Genomic DNA, 22,813 nt, shown 5'->3' with positions numbered 1-22,813 from the left:
GAAGAGCATTGGACACCGACCTGCACCCAAACTGGAATCCACTGAGTAGGGCGCAGAGGTGTAGAAGGAAGAGAAGGTTCTGGGCAGAGGGTGGGGACTTGGCACCACAGAGAAGGGCTGCCTGTGGGTGCCTGGGTGCGTCAGAGGTGTGGCTTGGTAGAGGGGTTCGGGGGGCCAGGGGCGGAGGTGATGTGACTCAGGAAGCCTGCGGCTGCGAAATGACCCAAGAACAAGAGAGAAGCTTCCCTCCAGGCTGCAGAGAAGAGGCCAGGCACTGACCAGGATCCCTGTGCTGGTGATGTTGGATGAGGGGTCTCTGCCCTCAGATATTTAGATCTGGATTTGCCAGTGTGAGAGTCTTTAAATTACAGGCAGTTACAAACTCTGTGTTGTGTCCCGGTGCCTAATGCACGAGTAGCAACCTTTCAAAAACCGCTGGGCTTGGAGATTAGTCTTGTTCTACTGGGCTTCCTTGCTTAGACGTTACATTTCGCCGGGCGTGATTGGACACGTGATACGGTATTTTAAACATTCACAAGAGCAAGCTGATTGTGAGTTACCACTCGCCCAGGCACGAGCGCATAAATCGTCCAGATCAGCAGGAAAGTCGACTGTACCTCCCGGAGCAAAGCCCAGTGAACTCGCGAGCGCACGGAGAGACTTCGTTTTGGACTCCCGAAGGAGCTGGGCTGCTGCGGCTTCTCAGCATCATCTGGGTGCGCACCGAGGCCTGTCCCAGGTCTAGACAGGTGCCTCCGCAGCGCGGGGGAAAGGCCTGCTTGGCTGGGGCCACCCGGCGCGCCGGAAGGGGACCGCCCCGCGTGTTCCCACGCCAGCCCCGGGCACCTCTTCGGGGCCAAGCAGAAAGCGCGGCCGAGTTTTTTTTCCTTCGGTGAACTGGGTTGGCAGAGGCCCTGGCTTCCGCCTGTCTCTGTGGCGCAATCGGTTAGCGCGTTCGGCTGTTAACCGAAAGGTTGGTGGTTCGAGCCCACCCAGGGACGGGGTCTGACCGTTTTGAACCGCGGGCGTGGGTGTTCTTCCCGGAAGCCGCGGGGCATCCTCCGCGTGGCCAGGTTCTCGCTCGCCCCTCGTCCCTCGCCCCCGTGGCCTGGGTTTCCTAGCAGGAGGTACGCCTGGGTAGGGTTGCGGTCAGGAGTGAGAATTTTAGCCGCTTGACTTCAGTTCTACGAAAACTGCCTCGTGAAATTGTTCTAAAAATGTTTGGCGACCAAAGGAAGCCAGCACTGGTAATCCGAAGGTGAGTTCCTTACCAAACCTGTGCCTGCCTCGCCTTTGACCTTGTATTGCCTAACTCATCAAACGGGCTTGTCCGGAGCCTGGGCCCCTAGTCGTGCCACGTCCGACTGGTTGCCAGTTTTTGGAGAGTCTGCTTTCTAAATATCTTTCCAATAGGCACCTGCGTCCCCAGCCTCGCTGCCACTCACTTCCTCACTATCTAGTCCCCCACCCCCCACCCCCACCGCCCCTTGAGTTACTGCAACAACTACCTAGGTTTCTAGGCGGTTTCCTGTCTTCAACTCCCCTCTCCCTTCCTTGCACTGGAGGGAGCCGTCTGAGAGGCCTCCTAAAACTCGTTCTGCCTGAAATCCCTCCACGGCTGGCTGGGGGCCCGGAGGCGCTCTCCTCTGCTTGGAAGGCCGTGCCTTTGATGATCTGGCCCCTGAACTCCCTCTTCTCCCTCACTGGCTCTTTACACTGGAAAAGGGCCGAACCACCTTCTTGAACCCTAATCTGGCTTTGGAATCTTTGCCCACGGATCTTCAGCCTTCCTCCTCTCTGCCTGGCGAACTCCTCCTTCACCACCACAAGAACACTGCAGCCTTTTCTCCACTCTCTCCTCAAGGCTTTTCTCCCTAGAATGGAGACTCCTCCCGGGACTGACCCTGTGCTCTACGTCTCTGTCTTCAGCACTTGGACTCAAGCTGGGCATATTGTAGGCCCTAAATAGATGTGAGGTGGATGCCCAGGGTTTCCCAGTGCACCTGCCTTATGTCTGAATCTCATCCGATATTCATACATCAAGCTTGAATCGTCTTGACCTATAGCTCATAACTTGACCTATAGCTCATAACTTATGAGCTATGGCATATGGCTCATAACAATTAGGCTGCCCCTATACCTCTGTCCAGGCCCCTGGCTCCTTCCCAGGGGTGCCTTCTCCTGCCCAGCACCTGCTCTGGAACTACTTCTAACTTTCCCCCCTCCCCTACTCCCATCCCACACCACCTGTAAAAGTCTCCTGTGCCCGTTGCCTCAGCAGGACTGGTGAATTCGCCACTGGCTGATTCACATGAGCTGCGGTGACATGATTTAGTTACCCCCACACTAATCCCTGGTAGAATGTCGGACAACAGGAGGGAAAATGGGTTTTTATTATCAGGTCTTATTACCACGGTTTTTCCATCGTCTGGCTGAGAGTAGCACGCAAAATCTTGTAAAATGCTTTATTGGAATCAAGAAATGTGCTTAAAGCTTGTACAAAGAAATAAGGTCGCTAAGCTTTCTTCCACAAGCAATGCTGGTGACCCCACCCTTACTCATTGTCACTGACAGGCGGACGGATTTCCAACTGTCCTAGCTTAACTCAGCAGACCTGAGCGCGTAGAGTATCGCTTAGCCAAGGTTTGTTTGGTGAGTGATGTAAACAAAACTGCACCTGAATTAGATACTGAAGCAGAAAGCTGGTTCGCTGTTCCCTGCCTCTCCTCTCTCCGACTGTGGCTTATCCTGGCCAGGTGTCCTGCCTCCTGAGCAGCTGTAGTGGACTCTTTCCTGCCATGTTGTCTTGGTTCAGACCCGAGATGGCTCTGTTCACTGAGCTCAATCTGGGACAGCCATGCTGCCCTCCTTCCTGCGGACGTAGGGATTGTTCTGTGCTTTCTTTTCCAACACCCTCCAATCCCCAACCTCCTTCCAGGACCATCTTCGACTCATGACATCAAGAGGGTCCATCATTATATACTCACAGACCGTCCCAATTCTGGCATGGGCCCCCCTGAAAAACTCAATTCTATACCACCCCTGTGATCTTTCTGCCACCCACACCATGGCTCATATCCTAGGAAGACAGAGGTCTTCTCTGATCTGTCCTGGACTGCCGTGTTCTTTCTCAGTCACCCGCTTCACTGGTTCTGCCGTCTCCCCTAGACCCTCCACAGCCCCCACGATCTGTCTGGAAGGAGTTTTAGTGTGCCTCACAACAAACGTAGACCATCAGCCTGCTGGCCCTCGGCCATAATTCTCTTACCTACACATTCGGTTATTTAAGAACAACGTTCGCATGTTGGGTCACCGTCCAGATTCTGCATTGTCGCGTTGCTGTGACAGGGCAGTCGTGCAGAGAGAGCATCTGTGTGGCTCTGAGACTTCAGTTCTGAGGGATGCGGCTACTCACTGGGGCGTCACTGTGGGCACCTGAAGGTCGCCAGCCCTGCCTTCCCAGCGGAGACCGAGAGCAAATGGAATGGGGTGAGGGACCCTCAGCCTGGACGCTGCCCCCAGAGCTGCCTGTAGGGGACGACGGGGTTGTGAATCCAGAGAGAGGTTCGGGGGTGCCGATTTTATCGCCCCTGTTTGTCCTACGGGCCCTGGCTCCACGTGACTTTGCCGTCCTTCCACTCCTTCACGGAGCTTTGAAGGTCTCTCTGCACAGCCACATGCAGCCCTGTGTCCACTACAAACAGGAGTGCTGTCACCAGGAAGAAAGCGATTCGGTACCAATGTGGAAGGAACGTTGAGGTGGAGGGAACTGGCGGACCTAACGGGAGAAGCACAGGGATGAGAAAGATGACAGTCGTTAAGGCAGAAGTTTGGTGTCTGTCCAATTATTTCATTTCGTCCAGTGGTTAACTACATAGGCTTTGAATCTTGGGAATGATCCTGGAGAAAACTTCATTATTCCCGCTCCCTGCACGACCACTGCCCCCCCCACCCCCGCCCCAGCTCCTTTTCCCCTCAGTCTCTGCATCTGCAAAGTAGACTCCAAACTAGCTAGTAATCTCCTAACGTTGTTGTCAAGAGTCACTGGGTGCCTGTGAGGAAGCACCTGGCACAGTGTCCAACACACCGGAAGTTGCCCAATAAATGTCAACTCGTCCTTGTTACAGAAGGGGAACTTGACATTCAGCGAGACTAAGTGGCTTGCCCACTGTCACACGATGAATGAGCCACAAAACCAGAACCCCGTCTCTAGGCCCTCTCCGTGAGGGGGTGAGAGGCTCCCACCAGGTGGGCTTGTGGCTAAGCCTTGGGCTTGGAGAGGACAGGAAGGCAGGTCAAGATGGCCAGCATCATGTGCACACATACCCTTGCGGGTATGGTTTGACTGGCGTAAGTGAGGACAGGTGCATTTATGGGGAAGGAAACGCGGTTTCCATTCCTGCCGTCACATTGCAGAGTGACGCCCCTCAGCACCCCTCGTAAAGAAGCCTCGGCAATAATCAGGACGCAAAGCAAAAAGCATACGATCCTCTGAACTCTTCTTCCCAGGGTGAACGCAGACCCCACGCACAGGGGGCTCTGGGCCCTCTTAGGGCTGCACAGCCTCACCTTGAACCGTGATGTTCACAGCCTCTGACGACTCATTTTTATTCCCGATAAGCCCCCTGCAGAAGTAGGAGCCACTGTGTTTGCTCGTTGCTTTTGGAATGTAGAAGTCGGAATTATTATGAAAAAACATCTTGCCCCTTCCGTTCTGGAAATATTGAACCTTCTGTACAGTCTTGTTCTTCCAGCTGTGGCACCTCAGCTGGATGGTGTCTCCCTCCTGGAACACCCAGCGGGGGGCCTGAAGCAGCAGCCAGCCTGAAAGACACCGAGACCACAGGCCCCGGGGGCCTCAGCGATGAGAGCAAACACCTTCCCAAGGAGACACCACCCAGATCCTGGGACGTCGCGGAGAGCCAGACTGGGAGCCATCCCTGCAGAGTTCCCTTTGGGAAAAAGGCCACCGGGCCCCGCAGGAGAGCTCAAGTCGCACCAAGACTTTTTGTCCAGTGGGAAAGAGAGACGTACACGTCAAACCGTAAGGTTAGAGCTGAGGGACTTCAGTGATGAGGTAGGTGAGGAGCTATCCACAGGGTCCTTAAGGCCTGCGCTGGGGTTTGCTACGGCAGCTGATAAGCAGCCGCCGTAGGTTCTAGATCAAAGAGTAAACATTGCACTTGAACGTGATGATTTGCCCCATCCAAGGAAAGGTAGATTTCAGAAAGGATAGATAATTATAGGAATATTCGAAGACTCCTGCCAGTCAGGAGTGAGGTCACTGGATGGCCACGGGAGTTGCTACAGAAATCGTGAAGTAGAACTCAAAATAAAAGTCAAGGAGGGGAGGGGCGCCTGGGTGGCTCAGTTGGTTAAGTGCCCAACTCTCTCTTTTTTTTTTAATGTTTATTTATTTTTGAGAGAGAGAGAGAGAGAGAGAGAGAGAGAGAACGAGCATGAACAGGGGAGGGGCAGAAAGAGAGGGAGACAGAGAATCTGAAGCAGGCTCCAGGCCTCAACACAGAGCCCGATGAGGGGCTCGAACTCATGGACTGTGAGATCATGACCTGGGCTGAAGTTGGACGCTTAACCGCCTGAGCCACCCAGGCGCCCCATTAAGCGCCCAGCTCTTGACTTCGGCTCAGATCATGGCTCAGGATTTGTGGGATCGAGCCCTATATCAGGCTCTGCACTGACAGCATGGACCCCGCTTAGGATTCGTTCTCTCCCTCTCTCTCTCTGCCCCCCCCCCCCCGCTCACACGCGCACCTGCATACACGTGACTTCTCTCTCTCTCTCAAAATAAATAAACAAAAAAATTAAAATAAAAGCTCAAATAGCTTAAAAAAAAAGTCAAGGAGGGGAAAGAGGGGCATGAACGGTAGTGCTCATGGTAACTGCTACTTTCTGAAGGGCCCCAGGGCCCTCATCACTGAGCACAGCCTGCTAGAGAGAAAATTCGTGTATCACCAGGATACTTGTTCTCACAACTCTGTCACCAAGTAACCACATTTCACACAGAGAGAACACGACAGTCACCGCCAGGAGGTTGACCTGAATAATGAAAAATGACATTGCAGATAAATTTTACAATGACACAAGAAAACAGTCACGAGATAATGCTAAGTGAAAAAGACAGAATACAGAAAGCACAGAAGCACGGAAAAAAGGAAAAGAAAGAAAATGTGCTGAAATATTAACAGGGGTTTCCTCTGAGGGATGGGATTACGGTTATTTTCGTTTCTTTTACATAGTTTTGAGATTGAACCCAAACGACTTTTGTAATAAGAACAGGACAATAAAACTTCCTATAATTAAAAAAAAAAAAAGTCTGCTGCCTTACGCTACACAAAATTGGTAGAACACAAAAATTCTCTGCTTGGGAGATTTGCCAAACAGAAAGTAACCTTAATTACTTATCCAGAGATATTTATCAAAAGACAATGTACTCATATATCCATTTACTTTTTCAGTGAAGAGATACATCATTATTATCATAAGATTATGGTTATAAGAATATATACATATACATGTGTGTATATCTAATTGTGTGCAGAGAGAGAGAGAGAGAGAGAAAGAGAGAGAGACTGGTGATCTCCAAAAAAGTAAAGAGGACTTATCAGAGGAGGAGGTAAGTGAAGTAATAACAATCAATGATAATCAAGAGTTGGCCTGGTGCAGTTAATGCTCATAGTCTCGTTTTCATATGGTCCTCATTGACAGGCCTTCTTTTTTTTTTTTTTTTATGTTTATTTATCTTTGAGAGAGACACAGAGTGTGAGTGGGGGAGGGGCAGAGAGAGAGGGAGAGAGAGAGAGAGAGAGAGAGGGGAGGGGGCAGAGAGCTGAAGCAGCTCCAGACTCTGAGCTGTCAGCACAGAGGCCGACACAGGGCTCGAGCTCACAAACTCTGTGTGGGATCATGACCTGAGCTGAAGTCAGACGCCCAACCAACTGAGCCACCCAGGTGCCCCCTCATTGACGGGCCTTCTAAAGCCAGTTTCTAGATCAAGGTTCAAGGCAAATTTATAATTCTCAGACTTGATTTTTCTCTTACGTCCTGCTGATAATTCCCCCTTTTATTTGGTCCATGGAGGCCATCTCTCACCTCATTAGTAAGAGACATGCCTCCTTGTAATTCTGTAGTGTGACGACCATGTCAGCTGCGTGACAGCCAGGGGCTAAGGAACCACAAAGATCAGCTCCAGGGGCACCTGGGTGGTTCAGTCGGTTGAGCGTCTGACTTTGACTCAGGTCATGATCTCACGGTTCGTGGGTTTGAGCCCCACGTCGGGCTCTGTGCCGACAGCTCAGAGCCCGGAACCTGCCTCGGATTCTGTGTCTCCCTCTCTCTGCCCCTCCCCGGCTCGTGCTCTGTCTCTGTCTCAAAAGTAAATAACCATTAAAAAATTAAAAACAAAATCAGTTCCAGAGGCCCAGTTCCGTGAAACTCTTTGCGAGCCCACCTCCGTCAGGCCCTCCTTCCCCCCTCCCGCCTTGTTTCATCCACACCCGGTGGGCAAGTGAGCCTCGGAAGTAGTCGGGCTTGCGAGGCGACACTGCACTCCACTAGGTGATTTGCACTGAAGAGTGAGTGAGAGAGGGGGCCCTGATGGGGGGTGGAAGGGGCTAGATATGACCCTAGGCGGTTAGGAAGGTTAGGAGGAGAGCTTAGGGCGCGGTGTGTCTGAGAGTCAGAAGGAAATGGTGCTCACAGAAAAACAGATTCATCACTTTATTCAGTAAATATTATCGAGCGCCGGTGTCAGGTGCCGACCTTCGGAGGACACCGTGGGTGCCGGGCGCGTCCTACGTGAGCCGCAGTGGCTGGGACTGCGCCCCGCAGCAGTCCCGTACCCATGACCCCCCAGGTTTTGACATTTTGCCGGAGGCCCGCTTATGGTTAGAACCACAACTCTGATATCCTTCAGGGGGACCACAGAGGCTCTCATCTCAGTTGTAACCCTCAAGAATGACATCTTCTGGCTCTCCCCGAGTCGTTCAGCGTCTCCCCTTTCACCCTTTGTTGGAGATTCCCTCCTTTCCCTTCCCCTACTCACCAATATGCACTTCTAGCTGAACCGGGTCGCTGGCTTCGGAGAGGCCCGTCTGGCACTTATACTCGCCACTGTCTTCACTTCTGGCAGCTTTGATGGAGTAGCTGGGGGCCCGATGGGGGATGACGCTCTCGTTGTGCCACCACTGTGCGGAATTGTCCCCAGGGGGGTAGGCCCCCTGGCACCTCAGAATCACACTGTCCAAAAAGAGTACCCTGTTCCATTCAGGTTCTAGGACCACCATGGCCTTCGAGAGGTCTGCTGAGGAGCCAGGAGAGGAGAAGGTGGGTCAGGGCAAGGAGGTGAGCAGGCCCTACGCCGGCACTCCCCGGGGACGCTCGGAGCCAGAGCGAGCCCATTGCAAACCCATCGTCGGCGACTCAGCCTTGGCCTGTGACTCAGGCTTGGAGCATCTTGGCTTCAGGGCGCTTAGTCCCATTTCTGGCCTCTCCTTATCTTGAGGAAAAGTAGCCAGAGAAGCCTAGCGCCAAGCCCCACTGTGCGGGGGAAGTGCCCCTGACAACCCTCAACAGCTTCCCAGGCAGAAGGCATTTCCCAACACCCTGTGGCCATTACACGCCATATGTGTGCCTCGCTTGATCAATCCAAGGGCACAAAGCCAACTCACCAGCTCGCGTGCCAGCAGAAACTGCAAGACAAAAGAGGGAAACAAATACTGAGCAGAGGCAGAGAGCAGGGCGGCCAGAGCGGGTGTAAATTCCTTAGCCCATCCCTTTCCTGAGAGTCCAGCGTTGCCAGGAATCAAGGCGTATACACGGCTAGCTGTCCCGCTGCCCGCCCTCTGTTCTCCCGTGTCTGTGCCCCCTGCTCTCCTCTCCAGCCAAGTCCCTGTCTTCAACACCATAACCTTACTCCTTAGTCCCTAGTCAAACTCCCAAAATAAGGGTACAGCCTGAATTTCCCCGAATCAAGCCATAGAAACAACCTCGACCCGTGTGTCCCCCCCCCCCCAAAAGGGTGGAAATTAAAAGTCTTAGCGGGCAAGCCCAGAATGTCAGAATGGAAGAGACAGAAATTAAAGAGCATCTATCGGGTCCACAGTCTTCATCTTACGGATAGGGAAACTGAGACCCCGCAGGGTGAGGGCACAGGGACCTCACAGTCCCCCTCTACTTCCTGGTTATGCCCACCTCAGAGGGCTCCCGTGTTTAGCCCCCAAATGTTTGTCCTGGGAACGAAATCTAGCGCTAGAGACGGGGTAAGGGGTCCTATTCCTTGGGAGGGCTCCCTTCCCTGACCTGAGAAGTGGGATCTGCTGAACCCAGGGCGTCCCGAGCTTCTCCATCAGCCAGAGTGGCCCCGACTTACCCAGAAGGTGACTCTGACTTACCCAGAAGGAGCAGGGCTGTCGGGGACAGCAGCCGCCACATGCTGCCACGGTAGAATGAACGAGTCACTGCAGATGCACTGAGCTCTGAAGGGACGGAGCTGAGTCAAAGAGAGGAAGTAAACAGTCCTTCCCTCCCCCCCCCCTCCCCCGCGCCCCCAGCTCATTACTCGCTAGGTTCCTTTTCCCGGAAAGTCATCTGATTTCTGGATCTGAATTCTGACCAGTGAGCCTCGAGATAGGGCAGGAAAAGGAGCTGAGGGAGGCTCCCCCTTTGGTCCACATAGGTCTACAGCTAAGCGTCTAGTGACACAGGGTCTGTCCGAACGCGTCCCAGTAAATCCCAAGGGTTTTCCCCCACCTGGTAGGTTTGGGTCTACTCCGTGCCAAGAACGAGATATCGGGACCCTGGGGACGAGACCCAAGAGGGAGGGCATTCACCGAGGGATCTGGCGCTCTACTTCAGACCTTGCCACTCTCCCGCCTGGCCCAGACCTGCCTCCAGCCAGCCTGGACCTGCCTGCATACGGGAAGTAGTCACTTAAGCCTTCAGACCCCTAGAAGTATGTCTGTCCCCCCAGCGATCTCTCCACTGACGTATTTTTCAAAATTCAAAAAGCATGTGCCTTGGGGTCTGTAATGCGCCTCTTAGGGTGAATTTGACCATGAGATTCACACCTTCTGTTAAAGGAAACCGGGGCAGTGAGACAGAAACGGGGCCCTGGGATGCCACTGATTGGTTGAAGGGAAGGCAGGAAAGGGGGACCGGTGGGGAAAGCAGCGAGGAGGGGAGGCCGGGAGCTGTTTACCTTCAATCCACCGTTACCAGGGGGGGGCTGAGTCACAGCAGCTCAGGTGAGCTTCGCCCGTCAGGGAGCCTCTGGGCTGCTCTGTGAGCCTGTGGCCACGGTCCCAGGGCTCCTGACTGGAAAAGGTGGAGGCGCTGTGGCCAGGAAGTCGTGAGATTGCTAACCTGTTCTGCTTTCCCTAGCGCGCCCCACCCCCAACACCCGCGCCTACCTCTGTGCCCTCCCCCTCCCACCCCCTCTTCGCTTAAATCCTGGTCCCAGACACAGCATCGAATGGCTCTGCTTAGCAGTGCCAAGGCCCCAGGGGGTCCCTGGACATCTGGGACAGGCCTCGCTTATAAAAGCCGCGGGAAAGCCTGGGAGGTGAACAGCAGACAGATGCGATGTTTGACAGGGGTAGCGTGGAGGCGGGGCCGGCACAGGAGCCCGTGACCTCTGCTTTGGACCAGCGCCCCTCCCCGCTCCAAAGTCGTATTCAAAACCACTTCTCAGGACTTGATTTTCGTTTCCTGTTGCTCCCAGGTAGAGTTTCCCGGTGCCGCCCTCCCATCCACCCGCCCCCTTCACGCATTCTGCAGCAACCTCTCCGCTCACAGGCCCTGGGATTCGATGTGTGCTTAGCATCAACAGTGAAAACGCACCAGGCAGCAGGTCTGGTGCTCCCTTTCAGGTGCCGCATTTACACCTCGCAAAAATCCAGATTAGTATCCGGCTAGCTACCTCTCCTGGCACTTCAGGTCCTTATCTGGGAAACCCACGCGCAGAGAGTGCCTTCAGGGCCGTCCGTGGAAGGCTTCCCAGGCCGAAGGGGACACCCTCCACGCGCGCGCTCTGTTCCTCATAGTTGTCGGAGTGGCTTTCGGGCACGTGAGTCGTGGCGCGTGGCATTCACTGTAGCTTTCCTTCTTTGCAGTTGCATTTTCGCCTCTGACTCAGCTTCTGTCCATGGTCTTCCAATGGAGGGAGGAATGAACTGCTAGCTGCAGAAAATGGGCTGGACAGGAAGGAGAGAGCACAGGAGGACGCAAGAGTGGGAAGCTGTCTGCAGGTTTGCATGAAGCACGCATTGAGCAAGCCTCAGCTCCAGCCTGAGGTTGTAAGGGCTACTTTTATGGTGTGGGTAGAATGCACTTTTTTTTTTTTTTTTTTTTTTTGAAGCACAGATAGTCTTGGGATCTCTTATACTCGAGTGTTTGTCCTCATCCTTTTGCCTTTTCTTTTCTCCTTTCGTGCTTTCCTCTCCGGCTTCTTCCCTTCCCTTACTTTGCCTTCAACGTTGAAACGCCAGCCAGAGCACAGGGTTCTGAGACTACCGAGGTCAATCAGTTATCATCCTCCCACCCCCACCCCGGGACTCACACTTTCTCAGGGGGAGACCACCAGATGCGCCACGGGGACTATGAGAGAATCGACACGGTTCTGTTTATGCCCACAGAAGGCATCTGTGGGAGGAGGGAACACTTTAACTGGATCACAGAAGGTAATTGCGTGTTCAGCAGGCAGGTTTGGAGGGAAATAGGCATTTCAGGCAAACAGAGAAGCGTGACCACAGATGGAGGGAAATAGGCTGGCGTGTTCTCAGAGCTGGGTACGTACAGTGCCACGAGGTTAGTGAGTCCCATAAAGGAGAAGTGGAAGCGGAAGGGCGCTGGGTTTCAGATGAGTCTGGGATAGAATCTCAACTCCATCCCTTAACCCTTCTAGGGCCTCGGTTTTCATATCTGTAAAATGGGGCTAACAATAGCGGTGGTAACTCCGAGGTGAAGCCTAAATGAAACAATGTCTGCAAAGGCACTGGTTCCATATCCGGACGCGTATCTACTGATTGTTATTCGAAGTGCAACATGGAGGTTGGGGCCGTCCCTGGTGATCTGAATCAGGATGACACCCTCGTCCCTTCTCCTTTAAAAGCCCGCGCTTCTCCTTTGTGGTACTCATAATACCTGTGAACCGTAAGGACTCTGAGGGCAGGGAAACTGTTCTTCTTTGTTTATATTGTATCCTCAGCATTTAGTGCAGTGACTGAAACATACTAGGCACTCAGTATTCATTGGGTGATCATGGAGGACTTTGTCACGGTGAACAGTCTATACCTTCGTAGATTGCTGCCAGAATAATGTTCATAAAATGAAAAGCCAGTCATCAACACTCAAAGCTGGGGAATGACATGATCAGTTTCACGTGTTGTAACAATTGCTCTGGGGGCACCTGGGGGGCTCAGTCGGTTAAGCTTCCGATTCCTGGTTTCCGCGCAGGTCATGTCTCACAGTTCCTGAGTTCGAGCCCCGAGTCGGGCTCTGTGCTGATAGCTCAGCGCCTGGAGCCTGTTTCAGATTCTGTGTCTCCCTCTCTCTCTGCCCCTCCCCTGCTAGCACTCTCTCTCTCTCTGTCAAACAAATAAACAGTAAAAAAATTTTAAAAAACATTTAAAAAATATCCTGATAATAGTCCAATAAATAGATTGGAGAGGAGAGAGATTGAAGGTGGAAGGAAAAGTTGGGAAGTTATTTTCACAGTGTAGCTGAGAGGAGATTCGCCATTAACGTAGTGGAAATGCAAGGGAAGCATGTAAGACAGGTGTGAAGAAGGTAGGATGGACAGGATTTGGACAAGGGATTGGCTGCGAGGGTAATAGACAAGGAGGGGTCTGGGGGTGATGCTCAGTCAGCTTTTTGATCTGCCTGATGAGGAGGAGGGTGGTACATTTCATGGACCTAAGAAATAGAGGAAGAGCTTTTGACATTGTTGAGCTGGAAATAGCTGTGAGTTTAGGTGGAGATTCCCGGCAGGCCGTTGGACACACGACCCTGGAACTCAGGAGGCAGGTCTGGACAAAACACAAGGTTTATGAGGTACCAGCATGGTGTTTTACACTTTTGATAAGAGCTTCGATCCTTTTCCTAAGAAAAAATGCAAATAAGTATACACATAAATTTCCTTGTGATTTAAGAAGTCCCATGTGAAGCCCATGTAGAGATCCTAGGTTAAGATAAAGCAGGGGTAAAATTTCTCTGATTATCAGAGAGAGAAAAAAGGGGAGCTTCAGGGAGGCAAGGAAGGAGATGGGAGAGGAGGGGCAGGAGATAAGGGGAAACAATGAGAGAAAATTGGCACAGCAACTTTCATAGGGTGAAAAGGAAGAAAAGCTGACAAAGGAGATTGGGTAGGAGGGGCTAAAGAAGAGAGGAGAACAGGGAAGCAGGGGCTTCCGTATTAAGGGAGAAGTCAACCATATTAAGTGCCGTAGAAAGTTCAAGAAGCTCTTTCAATGAGGCAATCCAGGAACTGTTCATGACCTCTCCCTGAATAATTTCAGGGGCTGGGGTGGGGGGACAGACACTTGATAACTTTTGGTTGAAGATTGAGTAGAAGTGAAAAAGTGTGCGTGTGTGTGTGTGTTTATTTATTTTGAGAGAAGTGGGGGGAGGGGGGGAGAGAGAGAGAGAGAGAGAGAGAGAGAGAGAGAGAATCCCAAGCAGGCTCTGCGTCGTTAGTGCAGAGCCTGACTCGGGGCTTGATCTCATGAACTGTGACAGCATGGCCTGAGCTGAAACAGAGTTGGATGCTTAACCTGCTTAACCTACTGAGCCACCCAGGCTCCTGAAAAAGGCTTTTAATGAATTGCTACTCCCTTTAAGAATCTCTGCTATGAGGGCACTTGGGTGGCTCAGTCGGTTGGGCCTCTGACTTAGGCTCGGGTCATGATCTCACAGTCCGTGAGTTCGAGCCCTGTGTTGGGCTCTGTGCTGACAGCTCAGAGCTTGGAGCCTCCTTCTGATTCTGTCTCCCTCTCTCTCTGACCGTCTCCTGCTTGCGCTCTGCCTCTCTCTCATATAAATAAACATTAAATTATTTTTTTAAAAAAGAATCTCTGTTAGAAAGGCATCATGGACCTTTGTCCTGACTGTCCAGGGTCCATATCAGCATCTCATCCCCCCTTGAGGAAGCTCCCACTTCGAGGAGTCTTAATAGAAAGTGGAGACTGGTTTCTACTGCAGAAACCAAACAGGCCACATCCCCCTTTTCCCTACTTGGACCAGTGTTATGTGCTAAACTGTGTCTCCCAGAGATTCATATTTTGAAGTCCTAATCCCCCAGTACCCAAGAAAGTGACGGCGTTTGAAGACAGAAACTTTGAAAGGTGATGAAGTTAAAAGGAAGTCATTAAGACGCATCCTAATCCAACATGACTGGTGCCCCTATGAGAAAAGGAGATTACTGGGGTGCCTGGGAGATGCTGTCGGTTGAGTGTCTGACGTTTAATTTTGGCTCAGGTCATGATGCCAGGGTGGTGGGATCGAGCCCCGAGTCAGGGTCCACGTTGAACGTGGAGCCTGCTTAAGATTCTCAATCTCTCTCTTCCTCTGCCCCCTCCCCTCTCCCCCGCTCATGCTCTCTCTCTCTCTCTCTCTCTCAAATAAAATAAAATAAAATAAAATAAAATAAAATAAAGTAGGGGCCCCTGGGTGGCTCAGTCGGTTGAGCATCCGACTTTGGCCTAGGTCATGATCTCTCAGTATACGAGTTCAAGCCCCATGTCGGGCTCTGTGCTGACAGCCTGGAGCCTGCTTCGGATTCTGTGTCTCCCTCTCTCTGCCCCTCCCCCGCTCATGCTCTGTCTCTCTCTGTCCCAAAAAGAAATAAACATTAAAAAAATTTCTCTTAATAAAATAAAACGGAGAGGAAATTAGGACACAGACATGCACAGAGGGAAGACCATGTGAAGACATAAGGAGACGATGGTCACCTAGAAGCCAAGGAAAGAGGACTTGGAAAAAAACCAATCCTGTCTACACCTTGATCTCAGACCGCTGAACTCCAGAGCTATGAGAAAATAGATTTCTGTTGTTTAAACCACCCAGTCTGTGGTATTTTTACAGACCATATATGTATTATAGCAGCCTGAGCTGACTAATACAGGAAGTCAAAGAGCAGACCTGTGACGTAGGCTTGGCCAACCTGTCTCCTCTGGGATGCTGAATCCCGAATACCTGACATTATTCACATGTCAGGAAGATGCGTTCTTAAGGGAAGGAGATGGTTGGGTCCTAATCATCACAGCGGTGGGACGGGCTGACCTGCCTCCAGTTTCCATCCAATAAATCCCTTTCCTTTACTTCGTACGTCTAGATTCTGGTGCAGTTGCTTACATTCAAGAGTCCCGAGTGATACAGTAGGAGATGGTAACTAGAGGGGATCAAAGAAAGGAAAGACGAGGAGTTTTGTTTTTGTTCGTTTGTTTTGTTGCCTGAAGCGAAAGACTTGAACTTGTGCTGGAGTCCAGCTCCAGCGGGTCCAGGGGTTCCCGAAGGATGAACGGCGTCGGCGGAAAAGTGAAAATAAAATAAAACAAAAATAAAATGGACACAGACCGCAGCAGTGGGTTAGAGTGGCCGCTTTATTGTGGCAAACGTGGCATTATAGTTGTTAGCAATTTCCTTGTAGCGTGCGTCATCTATGTTTTCTGGTGTTACCTAATTCTGAAAATGTTCCTATGTGTAATCACCCCTTAAGGAATAACGTGGTTATTTTCTCACAAGGTTCCCTCCTGCCCTTTGCTTATTGATTAATTTCTTACATTATTTTCATTATGTATCTACGTTTATCCATAACCTATAGAGCATTTGCTTTGCTGTTTTCATGAAAGGTCATCTATCTCTCAACACCTCAAGTGGAACAGTTACGGGGCCATGACCTCTTAGCTGTTTCCCCTAACCATTGGTGGTTGGGGGAACAAAAGTGTTCGCCTCGGTCCAAGGTGCTAGAAGGGGGCCAAGAGGGCCTTAGGAACCCACACCTTACACATTCTCAGAGAGACCATGCCCCCAGGAACTAATGTACCATTCTGTACTGACTAGGTTCAGTCATCATCTGGAATGCCTCCTGGGGGCCAAGTGGGGTGGAGTGGGCCTAGGGGTGGGAGTAATTTGTGCCCATAGATACACTCCTTTGTTGCGGGAGTGGGGCTTTCAAATCCATTTGTTCCTTCCTTGGCTGGGAAATGTAGGAGGCTATCCTTCCTTTAGGTAGAGGAGTCTTTATAGGGGGTGGCAAGGGCTAAATGTAGGGCCGCACAATTTCCTTGCGGAACCTTATTTTCTTTCCCCAATGGTTCTTTTCCGAGGGGGCCTGTGGAGGGCAATTCTCCAACAGACAATTCCCCAGGTACTTTTATTAAGGCCAAATTACGTAAAGGCGGGAATATAAGAAGCTTCGCTGTCGGTGGGCGGCCTGCAGTCCCGATCCGTCCACCGCCAAGGCCCCGCCATCAGGCTGGTTGGATAGCTCGGCTTCCGGCCAACTCGTATACAGGCCACTTAGGTTTTTTAATGGCCATTATGATGAATGGTTGGGGGGAAAGTCAGAGGCTCGAAGCACTCCCCAGGAAGCCGGATCAAACCAGACAAGCCCCAGATAGCGGGTGCCACGGCAGAAAACCCCCGACCAAATAAGGAAGAAAATAGTCAAACCTTGCACCACACCAAGAAATGAATAGTCTAGCTCCTAGTTAACAACTACCAATAAAAGATAGAAACTTAACCCCAGGGGGAGCAGCTCTCTCTTTCTCGAGCTCTCCGGCTCTCACATCTTGAGAGTGTACTTTTCGCTTTAATAAACTGTCCCCATTTTGTCACTCATTCACTGGTGTGTCTGTCCTTGAATTTTTTTTCTCATGAAGAGACCAAAAACCTTCAGCGACATCTTTGGGACAGGCTGGGCTGAGCCCCGGGGCCTGGTGTCTCCCCAGTTCACCTGGCAACAAAACCAGTTAAAAGCCCATCCTGAATCAAGGGTAGGGGATATAGATCCCACCTCTCGATGGAAAGAGTGTCAAAGAATTTGTAGCGATGTTTCAATACTGTCGCAACCAGCCGCTTTAGTAACTTTTTGGGGATTTCCTGATCCTTTGAGGGTCTGGTGATTAAAGTGGAAACATTTAAAACAGAGAGGGTTGGGTGGCTCAGTCGGTTGAGTGTCCGACTCTTGATTTCAGCTCAGGTCATGATCCCCAGGGCTCAAGTCAAGCCTTGAGTCAAGTCAAGCCTTGAGGCTCCATGGAGCCTGCTTAAGATTCTCCCACGGTGCCTGGGTAGCTTCGTTGGTTCAGCATCCGATTTCATGATTCCGCTCAGGTCCTGATCTTGCAGTTTGTGGGATAGAGCCCTGCGTCGGGCTCTGTGCTGACAGCTCGGAGCCTGGAGCCTGCTTCGGATTCCGTCTCCCTCTCTCTCTGCCCCTTCCCCACTCACGCTCTGTCTCTCGCTGCCTCTCAAAAATGAATAAATGTAAAAAAAAAAAAAAATTTTTTTTTTGGAAACACAATAATAAAAAATTTAAAAGAAAGAATAACCACAGGAAGAAGGGAGGTAGTCGGTGTTAACTGGAGAGAAGAAAGCCAGACAGACATTATCCATGACTCTCGTCCCAGACTCAAAAGTTTGGGTAAGATTATAGCAGCAAAGAAATAGTGTGTGTCATAGCACTGTCTTAGCTCAGGGCTACAGTACAATGCTGAGACATCTAGGAAACAAGGACGTCTTGAACTTGAATCCACGGTAACCTCTGAGTTCTTTGCAACTCAAAAATTGCTCTGACTCATTTGACGTCACAAGTCTTATACAATGTACAGTGAGGGGGTAGAACTACCCAACATCCATCCTTCCTCCTTCCCGATACAGTGCTGATTTTATTCAGAGACTGGCATCACCCCATACGCAGAGGTGTCTCCCGACTGGTCTAAGCCACTGAGGGTGTAGCGTTCTCCTGGCTTTTATTGGTTAAGTGGGGGCAGAGGGGACACTGTCCAAAAGATCCATTCAGGCAGAAAGGAATGGCTTTTACACGTCATATTTGGGAGAGAGGGTGTCTCTCTTCCACTGGCTGTGAACAAGGACCCATTATGTCTCAAGTTTTGCTGGCAGCTGTTGTTAAGACTGTGGGGATAGTGAGCATGAGGCCAAAGCCAAAATACCAAGGAGGGCAGAGAGGAGGGAGGCGAGGGATAGAATGTGGCCTTGGTGACATCACTGAACTTCTGAAGCAACCAATTTAGACTTGTCATAATTTGAGATACATTTCCTTGTTGTTTAAGCCTATTTAAGTCAGGGCTTGTGGCTTTCAGAGGAAGGCATCCTAATGGACACGCAGGTATTTGCCGAGTACCAACTAAAAGAATAAAAAACTCTCTTTCTTGGGGTGCCTGGGTGGCTCAGTCCGTTAAGCTTCCGACTCTTGATTTCGGCTCAGGTCATGATCTCACGGTTGATGGGGTCGAGCCCCACATTGGGCTCTGTGCTGACAGCGTGGAGCCTGCTTGAGATTGGGATTCTCTTTCTCCTTCCCTCTCTCTCTCTGCCCCTCCCCCGATTTGTTCGCTCTCTCTCTCTCTCTCTCTCAAAGTAAATAAATAAACATTTAAAAAGAAGAGGGGCATCTGGGTGGCTCAGTTGGTTAAGCATCCGACTTCTACTCAGGTCGTGATCTCACAGTTTGTGAGTTTGAGCCCCATATTGGACTCCCTGCTGTTAGCCTGGAGTCCACTTGGGATCCTCTGTCCCCCTGTCTCTGCCCCTCCCCTGCTTGCATATGCATATTCTCTCTCTCTCTCTTTCTCAAAAAATAAGCGTTAAAAACCCCCTCTTTTTCTGGAAAGACCTCCTAATTAATAAGGGAGAAAACTTGGCATTTAAGGAAGAAGAGAAACTATTCACAGGGAAGCCAGGAGTTGTAGACCTTGTTTATGTGACCTGGAACAAGGCACTGAATCTTACCAGATCTCAGTCTCTGAGGTCCATGAGCTAAGAAGGTAGAAGGATCTTGTTTGCCAAGATCCCCTCTGGTTAAAGAATTCCGTCTTAATGAACGTCAACTAGAGGAAAGATGGTCTGGCAAGAAATGAACGATGAAAGCCCACAGAGCGGCAAAAGGAAATGTAATGGCCTTTTAAGGAAATATTCTACCGGTTCATTTTAATAGCAAAATATAGCAATCTCTGAACTACGACTGCAATAGACATCAAAGTCATTTAATGAAAATATTCACCGTTACACGTCCCGTAAAGTTAGGAAAAGGAACAGGAAAGGAGACTGGCAGACTCAGAGAAGGGAGGGGAAAGGCAGAGAGTGTGGTGGGAAGACATGTAATGGGAACAGAAGGTAACACGAAACAGCCTGGAGAAGTAAAAGGTAGCAGGAAAGTTACCTGGGTTCACAGACACTGAGTCTCAAATGTAGACGGAAAACACACACATAATAGGACAGGCACACAGAGGCCTGGAATCGGACACACCTACAGAGACACATGCAAGAAGTCATGGGAAAGGTAAGGGTCACCTCCAAACAACAGGAAGTCATCGATGCAAGGGCGGGTGGGGGGGGGGGTGGGTGGGAAGCCACAAGGAAATAAAACTGACTTTGTGGCGCGACCTTAGGCTACAGCCTGTTACTTTGGCTGTGCGCGTTAAAATAACATAGCCTATCGGGGCGCCTGGGTGGCTCCGTCGGTTACGCATCCGACTCTTGGCTTCGGCTCAGGTCATGATCACGCGGTTCGTGGGATCGAACCCCGCATTGGGCTTTGGGCTGACAGTGTGGAGCCTGCTTGGGATTCTCTCTCTCTCCCTCTCTCTCTCCCTCTCTCTCTCTGCCCCCCCCCCCAAAGTAAATAAACTAAAAAAAATTTTTTTTAATAATATAGCTTATTGACATAAAAGAGTGTCCCAGAAATTCGATGTTATCTGCTAGAGTGACTTATAAATGCCCTACCTTCTCATCCGATGTCAGAACATGCTTAGAGTCCCCCTGGACTTGCAAACATTTAAAGTTTCAAAAGAAGGTGTTGCCGTGTTATGGGGAGGACATTAGCCAAGGAGGAAGGAAATCCAGTTTTCGGTTTCAGCATGACCACTGCTGGCTGTCAAGCCACTTCTCTTCCCTAAACCTCTGTTTCCTCAAATGAGGTAATGATTATGTCTAGCCCCCTTCTATCTTAAATATGCTGGCTTCCCATGTGATTTCCAGACACTGCAGAATGCAGGAGGCTTTGGCTTCTAAAAACCCTAATGAAGGGCCGCCTGGGTGGCTCAGTGGGTTGAACCTCTGGACTTTGGCTCAGGCCAAGATTTCATGATCCATGGGTTCAAGCCCTGTGTCGGGCTCTGTGCTGATAGCTTAGAACCTGGAGCTGCTTCGGATTCGGTGTCTCCCTCTCTCTCTGCCCCTTCCCTGCTCACGCTGTCTGTCTTCTCTCTCAAAATAAACATTAAAAAAAAATCGTAACAAAGGCCACTGGACAAATTTTAGGAGCTAAGGGAATTTTCTAGCAAAGCTAACAGATTAATACCTCTAAGATTTAAAAATCAGTTACAAAACCTGAACTCATGCTTTCGCTCACCCACGCACTAGTCACTACCTAGGAAAACAAAAGGCAACACCAAAAAAGAAAGGTTTCGGAAAAAGAAACGGAAATGGTTTCGTTTGGTTACTGGGTGCCATCCCTTTGGAGATGAGGGGGGTTTGGAGGCATCCACAGGAGTGTGAGCAGAGCCCAGAACCATCCCCAGAGATTCAGTCCCTGTCCCTCTCCACGATGTGTCTGGTCGTTGTTTGCTTTAAACATTTTCTGCTGGAAAATATGCACGCGAAGCTATAATATACTCTTGCTGCGGAATAAGCAAAACAATTCAGAAGGCAAGAAAGCAAAAGTGAAAGTGACTTCTAATGACCTGTACCCCGTTCCTCAGGGGTAACCACTCAGAAGTCTATTGTGTTCTTCCAGAACTTTCCCTGTGCATTCAGATTCATGGAGGCGCAGACCTACCTACATATATTTATATTTTGTTCATTTTTGCCGACGTTGTTTACATATTGTATTACATGCTTTTTCTGCAACTAGATTTTTTTACAGTAATTCCACATATACATAGGTACACCCTACTAGGTAGCGGGAGGGGGAAAATGCTACAAAAATATTTTTGAGGGGTGTGTGGAAAGGAAGAGGCAGTGTTACTACTTTGACCTGTTATTTCTAAGAGACTCAGTTCATCATGGGCACCAGAACGGGATTTCTCTGGTAAGAAGTTGGCCAGCCCCACCGCTGTCTCTCCCTTGCTAACAGAACATGATTATGTTCAGAAATACGAAGGCCAGGAGCTTTAGGGGAAGCTCAACCTCTTACCAGCCTTAGGAGGTGACTTTTCATCAGTCCAAGTCGTACTTCTCCAATTTGATCTACATCGGAGTCATCTGGCTGTCCTGTTAAAATACAAATTAGTGGGCCTGACTCTCAGATTTTCTGATTGAGGTGGGGCCTGAGAATTTGTATTTCTTCCTCTTTTTTTCATATTTATTAAAATTTTTTTTCTTAATGTCTATTTTTGAGAGACAGAGAAAGAGAGAGACAGAGAGAGAGAGCGGGGGAGGGGCAGAGAGAGAGGGAGACACAGAATCTGAAGCAGGGTCCAGGCTCCGAGCTGTCAGCCCAGAGCCCGACGCGAGACTTGAACTAGAGAACTGTGAGATCATGACCTGAGCTGAAACTGGATGCTTAATCGACTGAGCCCCCCAGGTGCCTCTGCTTATTATTTTTTAAAAAAAATCTCTTCACCAACCTAGGGCTTGAACACACGACCCTGAGATCAGGAGTTGCATGCTCTGTGAACTGAGCTGGCCAGGCACCCTGAATTTGCCTTCTTTTTCTTTTTCTTTTCTAAATGTAATTTTCTGTCAAATTAGCTAACATACAGTGTATCCAGTGTGCTCTTGGTTTCAGGAGTAGATTCCCATGATTCGTTGCTTACATACAACACCCAGTGCTCATCCCAACAAGTGCCCTCCTCAATGCCCATCACCCATTTTCCCCTCCCCTCTGCCTCCCCCATCAACCCTCAGTTTGTTTTCTGTATTTAACTTGCATTTTTAAAAATGTTTTTATTTTATTTTTGAAAGACAGAGCACAAGTGGGGAAGGGGCAGAGAGAGAGAGAGAGAAACACAGAATCTGAAGCAGGCTCCAGGCTCTGAGCTGTCAGCACAGAGCCAGATGCAGGGCTCAAACTCACAGACTGTGAGATCATGACCTGAGCCGAAGTCGGACACTTAACCGACTGAGCCACCCAGGCACCCCTTAGCTTGAATTTCTAATAAGTTTCCAGGCAATGCTGACCCTGCAGATTCAAGAACTACACTTTGAGAACCACTCCCCCTGCTGGTGATGGACTTAGGACAGAACGTGTGATGCGGTTCTGGACAATGAACCCTCCGGAGGCAACCTGCTGGGGGGCTGTGGAACACAAGAAGCAATGAATTCTCCGTCAGTCTTTGGATATGATGATGTTTGCGGGTGTGATGCTGGGTGCAGCTGCTGCTGTTTTGCTCCCATGAGGGAAGTGGCTGACAGGCTAATGATAACAAAGCAAAGAGGGAAGAATCTGGGTTACTGGTGACATTACTGAGTTATAGCGTAACCAGCGCTGGAAATGCCCCATCTTCCTACAACTTTGACATGTGAGATCATAAAAGATTTCTTTCTTGCTTAAGCCATTTGAGTGGAACTTTCTAGCACTTGCAGAGAGAAACCTCTCTCTCAGTGTTTAGGGCGA

General features: G+C 50.3%; 1 protein-coding gene, 1 long non-coding RNA gene and 1 other non-coding gene across 4 annotated transcripts in view; 2 read left to right on the top strand and 1 right to left on the bottom strand.

Annotated features, from left to right (window-relative positions):
- The window catches only part of LOC122235834, a 77,869-nt gene that overhangs the window by 13,581 nt on the left and 41,475 nt on the right, over nucleotides 1–22,813 (top strand). The window contains exon 3 of the long non-coding RNA XR_006213910.1: nucleotides 11,130–11,264. This is a non-coding gene — a long non-coding RNA (uncharacterized LOC122235834). The remainder of the gene's footprint in view (nucleotides 1–11,129; nucleotides 11,265–22,813) is intronic.
- TRNAN-GUU lies at nucleotides 928–1,001 on the top strand. Its single transcript has one exon. It is a non-coding gene; the product is annotated as a tRNA-Asn (tRNA).
- FCGR3A (Fc fragment of IgG receptor IIIa) lies at nucleotides 2,454–10,349 on the bottom strand. 2 transcript variants are annotated; one of them, XM_042976129.1, is made up of 6 exons: nucleotides 10,217–10,349; nucleotides 9,411–9,494; nucleotides 8,688–8,708; nucleotides 8,063–8,317; nucleotides 4,570–4,824; nucleotides 2,454–3,778 (listed from the first exon to the last, which is right to left on the bottom strand). In XM_042976129.1, the coding sequence occupies exons 2-6, from the start codon at nucleotides 9,448–9,450 to the stop codon at nucleotides 3,600–3,602; spliced, it is 750 nt and encodes a 249-aa protein (XP_042832063.1). In that variant the 5' UTR covers nucleotides 9,451–9,494; nucleotides 10,217–10,349; the 3' UTR covers nucleotides 2,454–3,599. The 2 variants fall into 2 exon arrangements, with proteins under 2 accessions (XP_042832063.1, XP_042832062.1); XM_042976128.1 differs by having other exon boundaries at nucleotides 8,063–8,320; nucleotides 10,217–10,348.

This window comes from Panthera tigris, chromosome F3 (assembly GCF_018350195.1).
Source record: "Panthera tigris isolate Pti1 chromosome F3, P.tigris_Pti1_mat1.1, whole genome shotgun sequence".
NCBI lineage: Eukaryota > Metazoa > Chordata > Mammalia > Carnivora > Felidae > Panthera > Panthera tigris.
The sequence above is the reverse complement of the archived record's forward strand: the minus strand, read 5'-3'. Positions and strand labels throughout refer to the sequence as shown.